The sequence below is a fragment of the Psammomys obesus genome, unplaced genomic scaffold (assembly GCF_907164565.1).
Source record: "Psammomys obesus unplaced genomic scaffold, mPsaObe1.curated_primary_1811, whole genome shotgun sequence".
NCBI lineage: Eukaryota > Metazoa > Chordata > Mammalia > Rodentia > Muridae > Psammomys > Psammomys obesus.
The window spans coordinates 108513-113972 of record NW_026596321.1 but is presented as its reverse complement, the minus strand read 5'-3'; the positions used below and the strand labels follow the sequence as shown (position 1 = coordinate 113972).

The 5460-nt window shown below is 43.6% G+C and overlaps 1 protein-coding gene across 1 annotated transcript; it reads right to left on the bottom strand.

Annotated features, from left to right (window-relative positions):
* Window positions 1-1095: 1095 nt before the first annotated feature.
* On the bottom strand, window positions 1096-2898 carry LOC129669042 (zinc finger protein 235-like). Its single transcript, XM_055597119.1, has one exon. It carries the CDS (start codon window positions 2896-2898, stop codon window positions 1096-1098), a length of 1803 nt encoding a protein of 600 aa, XP_055453094.1.
* Between the last annotated feature and the right edge of the window lie 2562 nt (window positions 2899-5460).

Here is a 5460-nt window from a genome sequence, read left to right as displayed (position 1 = left end):
AGAATATCTGTTAATTTCCCCTATAAGTTCTTTGCCATCTTCACTGATTACCCATAGTGACAAAATCTCACATTACTAAGAGGAACTACAATTTCTTTTGGATCTGTTACTGACAATTGACAACTGACAATTCATCTTTTTATAATTAAATCACAATTTTTTTCTATATGTCTTTAAATTTTTTCTTTCTTTCTATGCTAAGAAAATCCATTCTAAAATATTATCTTTCCTTTGCATAATGACCTCACTAGAATGAATTGAGGGCAAAATAACCAAAATACAGCCACTCCTCAAAGCTTCTGGGTTTTGGCAGTGGTAGTGGTGGTGGGGTAGTTTTAACAATCAGCAGCATGGGGCCACCTGACAGCAGAACCTAGAGATTCCCTGCAGTGTGGACCCTCTGGTGGTAGACGAGATGTGATCTCTGAATGAAGCCCTTAGAGCAGATGCTGCAGATGTAGGGTCTCCCCAGTGTGGACCCTCTGGTGCATGTGGAAGTATGAGGCCTGACAAAAGCCCTTCCCACACTGCTGACGTGTAGGGCTTCTCTCCTGTTTACATTGTTGGAGGAAGGTTCAAATGTGTTTTCAAATGTTGATTTTGGCATCTTGAGATCTAGTTACCACCATGCCACATACATTGTTATGAATGCTGAATTATCTCCTGTAACCATGTAATAATAAGGAATGTTCGCTGATTATTCCTGATTGGCCAAATAAAGATGCTGAGCCTATGACTGGGCAGTAAAGAGGAAGGTGAGTTTTTAGGTTCCCAGGCTTGGGTTTGAGAGAATGGAGGGGAGAATGCAGAAGAGGTAGCAGGAAAGAGGAAGCTGGAGAGAAAGGAGTTGCCATAAGGCAGGATGGTGATGAGCAGGTGCCTATAAGGGGAGAGACTGGTGGAGCTGAAGCCACCCGAGAGTCATCAGATTGGGAAGTGATTGGTTTTATGTGGGTTATAAAGGTACTGTGAATGGAACAGCTCAGAATCTGCCCAGCATAGAGTTTACAGCTGAATATAAATCATAGTCTCTCTGTGTCAGTCACTGGGGAACTAGCTGGTTAAAAAAAACTGCTGCTGTAATAACTTCTGGCATTAATTAATATAGGAAAAATAATTTATCTTTCTCCAGTGGATGCTCCGGTGAGCACTAAGTGCAGAGCACCATCTGAATTCCTTCCCACACTCCTCACACTTGAATGGCTTCTCCCCGGTGTGAACTATCTGATGAGCTTGGACATAGGATCTCCGGCTAAAGGCTTTCCCACACGTGTCACATTTGTAGAGCTTTTCTCCCGTGTGCACCCTCTGGTGGGTCTGGAGGTTTGAGGCTTTACTGAACCGCTTCTGGCACACATGGCATTTGAACGGTTTTTCACCAGTGTGGATGCTCTGATGAGACTGCAGACTTGAGGCATGACCGAACCACTTCTCACACACATGGCATTTGAATGGTTTCTCACCAGTGTGGACGCTCTGATGAGATTGCAGACTTGAGGAATAACTGAAGCCTTTCCCACACTCCTCGCATTTATAGGGTTTCTCTCCCGTGTGGACACTCTTGTGACTGTGAAGCCCATCCCACCAGCTAAAGCACTTCCCACACACATCACATCTGTATGGTTTTTCCCCAGTGTGAACTCTCTGGTGGGCTTGAAAAACTGACCTCTGGCGAAAGTCCTTCCCACACACATTGCAGCAAAATGGCTTTTCTCCTGTATGGACTCGCTGGTGTTTTCGGAAGTTTGAAACTGAACTGAAACACTTCCCGCACTCTTCACAGTTACTTAGCTTCTCTCCTGTGTGGACCCGTTGATGCTGGTGAAGGTTGGAGTTTGAGCGGAAGCACTTCCCACACACATTGCACTTGTATGGTTTCTCCTCAGTGTGGACTCTTTGGTGGGTGTGAAGGCTTGAGCTCCGGCTGAAATGTTTGCCACAGTCCCCACACTTATATGGCTTCTCTCCTGTGTGAATTCTCTCATGGATCTGGAGGGGTTCACTCCTTGTGAAGCCCTTCCCACACACCTCACACTTGTAAGGTTTCTCTCCTGTGTGAACTCGGCAGTGGATATTGAGATCTGATCTTCGGCTGAAGCCTTTCCCACAGGTGTCACACAGGTAGGGCTTCTCACCCGTGTGCACTCTCTGGTGAGTTTGAAGGTTTGAGCTCTTACTGAAATCCTTGCCACATTCTAGACACCTGTAGCGCTTCTTTCCTGGATGAACGCTTTGTTGAATGGGGACACTGGAGCTTTGCCTGTTGTCCTTGTGTGTACTATGTACAGGAGACTTCTTTCCAAAGGAGACCTGCTGATGGAGTTCTAAACTCCGGCTGTCAATGAAGGTTTCCTGGCCATTGCTACACTGGTAGGGCTTCTTTTCTGTGTAAACATTATGTTGGGTGAGGAGTGACCCCAGAAAGATAACTTTGCCACAGTCACTGCTCCTGTGGGCTCTGTCTCTTTTATGCAGTATATTATTATCGTGGTAGGAAATGCAATGCAGAATGTCAACACCTGGAGCTAACACTTGTACTTTATTTTTCACCAGAATGTTTGGACAGTCTTGCTGATGGTTCTGTCTCTCGCTAAGATGGATTTTACTCAAAGAACTCTGAGCTTTCCCACACAAAAACTCCTGATTGTCAGTAATACTGGAATGGTCACTTGTGAGACTCTCAAGACAGCAATCCTTCTTGGAGATCCAGGCAGGCTCTTCTCCAGCACCATGGCAGGAGAAGTGGCATTTCTCCAGGAAGTGAGAACTCTTTCCTTGAGTGTGTGTTACAGCTTCTGTAGTTCTGGCTAGTTTTTTGACATCATGACTTGTCACTGGCCAGCATGAAAGTAATCCCATTGAAAGGCACATTAATCCTGTTGCATGAAGACTCTTCATCTTGTTTGGACTCTGGCCTCCTGAACAAATAGAAAATAAAAGATAATATTAATGAGAATGGAGATATTAAAAGTCAGAATCCTTGTTTGTCATTGGAAATATTAAGTAGAGACCAGCATCAAAGATAATCATCCCAGAGCTCTGAGGAACAAAGATGTATAAAAAGGAGAGTGTACATTTCAGAGCAACACACATTTGACCATGGTGGGACATACAGGTTGAGCCCAGGAGCGAAGGCTTAAAGTCAACTTCAGACTCTGCTATGTAGCTGGGCAAATGAATAATGCAATGGAAGTGCTTTTCAGCATCTGGCATTTTTAATTGAGGATGGTATGGGCTGAAGTCCAGATACATGGGTCAGATTACTCCGTGAGGCTGGAAAGAGAAGAGAAAACCAGACCTGTCTGGTCTAATCTGCAGGTGACATGAGGCCTGATCTGGTTCACATTACTCAGGGCCAAGCTGAGAGAGTGTAATGGGAAGGCACAGGGAACTTTGGAAGCTGAAGACAAGAAGAGGCATACAAGGATTGCAGACAACAGCAAAGGCCCAGAAACTGACATTCAGCTGGGGGGGAGTCAATGTGTTGGAGAGAACACACATGTAGGAGACTGGAGAAACACTAGTTTGGACAGTACAGAAGAGAGGCAAAGTTTTTAGAAAGCAGAACTCAAAACACACCTTCGGACTAGGGAAGAGCTTCTCTGGGAAAAACGCAGCAATGCAAGGACAGGCACAAGTGGGTTTCTTTCAAATGTGATATCAAACCTAAGATTGCCAGGGGGAAGGAACTCAAAAACAAGGCAGATTTCAGCAGCCAACCTAAAGCAGCAGATATCCTGACCAAATAAGAAAAGTTGCCACACTACCCTACACTTCCCCTAGGGAAATGAACAAATGACCAGAGAACAAACTCTCAGGATTTAAAACAGTAAAGGTGAACTGAAAAACTTCGGAAGCTGAAAAGGGAAGTAGAAGATCCAGTAGTCCTGGGACACAGCTCAGTGGCTTTTGTGGGGATTGGTTAATATCAGTGGGAGAAATAGGTAAAGAAATGGAGTCTTGGGAGAGAGAAGGGTGCTCTTGTGAGGAACACACAAGGCTTTCTGGGGATGCATGTTGCTGCAGCTGCAAGGAGCTGTTGATCCCAGTGTGTGGACACTGGGGATTTGGATGTTTGTCACCACAAGTAGAACTAAACATATGGTAACAAGTCTTGAGGTGCTCAGACACCAGCGAAGGCAAGTGCAGAATATAAAGCTGCAGTACAGTGCAGGGCCTGTGAGCAGTCCTAAGCAGATGAATGCAGAGACAAAGAAGGATAGAGATAGATAGATAAATTGATAGAGAGAAAGAGAGACACAGAGAGAGGACATACCAGGAAGAATGTTTTGGCCATGGAGAAGTAAGTGACAGCAGTTAGCAATTAGCAAGAGAATGTTTATCAGGAGAAGATCATTTATTAGGGAAGTTAGAATTTGCTGAGCAGTGTCAAGCTAAGACTAAAATCACTCAAGCTAAAAAAAAAAAAAAAAGGCAGCTTCTCTGTTTTTTCAGTAAGAAAGCTAATGGTTAATTCTGCTACAAAGCTTCTATGGTCATAAAAATTGGATTCAACAAATACAAAGGTGTTTTCTCTATCTCATTTAAAGGTATAAGATTACCATGTTTAGTATGTCTTCATTATAAATTATTGGTCATTCGGTATGTTTAAAATCTGTAACAAAGTTAACTTACTTAAAACCTAGGGTTGGAACCATTCCGAACAACAAATGGACGTAACTCATGTCCCAGAATCTGGAAAACTAAAATATGTTCACGTAACAATTGATACTTTTTCTGGATTTATCATGGCAACTGCCTTAGCAGGAAAAGCCACCAAACACATTATAAGTCATGGCTTAAAGTGTTTTGCAACAATTGGCGTTCCTTCCACTGTAAAGACTGACAGTGGTACTGCCTATATGAGTCAGGCTCTTCAGAGTTTTTGTGCACAAATAAATAAAGGCATAAAATGGGCATTCCATAGAATCCTCAAGGCTAAGGAATTGTGGAGCCTGCCCACGGATCTCTTAAGAACCAATTACAAAAAATAAGAAAGGGGGAGTTATATCCCCAAACACCACACAATTATCTAAGTCATGCTCTCTTTATTTTAAATCTTTTGAATGTGAATATATAAGGCTGTTCTGCAGCTGATCAATTGTGGCACCCTAATACCAAAGATAACTATTCCCAAGTAAAATGGAAAGATCTGATTACTGGAATATGGCAGGGCCCCAACCCCATATTAATATGGGGAAGAGGGCATGTTTGGGTTTTCCTGCAGGACGAAGAAGGAGCCAGGTGGGTCCCAGAAAGGCTGGTGCAATTTGCAGGAGTTGTTCCCCCGGAAGGAAGATGTTCCTGCTGCTGACCATGGTGAATTCTGTCCTGATGGTGAAGGGAAAGCTGCATTGGGCTTATGCTCCTCACCCACCTGTGTTTCATTCTGCTCCTGGGAGAAGATGTCATGCAGAGAAACCTCTTATACAATGTGACTGACATTGATTTATCTGTTAA

Coding starts and splice junctions, on each gene's coding strand:
- LOC129669042 (XM_055597119.1), bottom strand. CDS start 2,898: ATGAAGAGTCTTCATGCAACAGGATTAATGTGCCTTTCAATGGGATTA.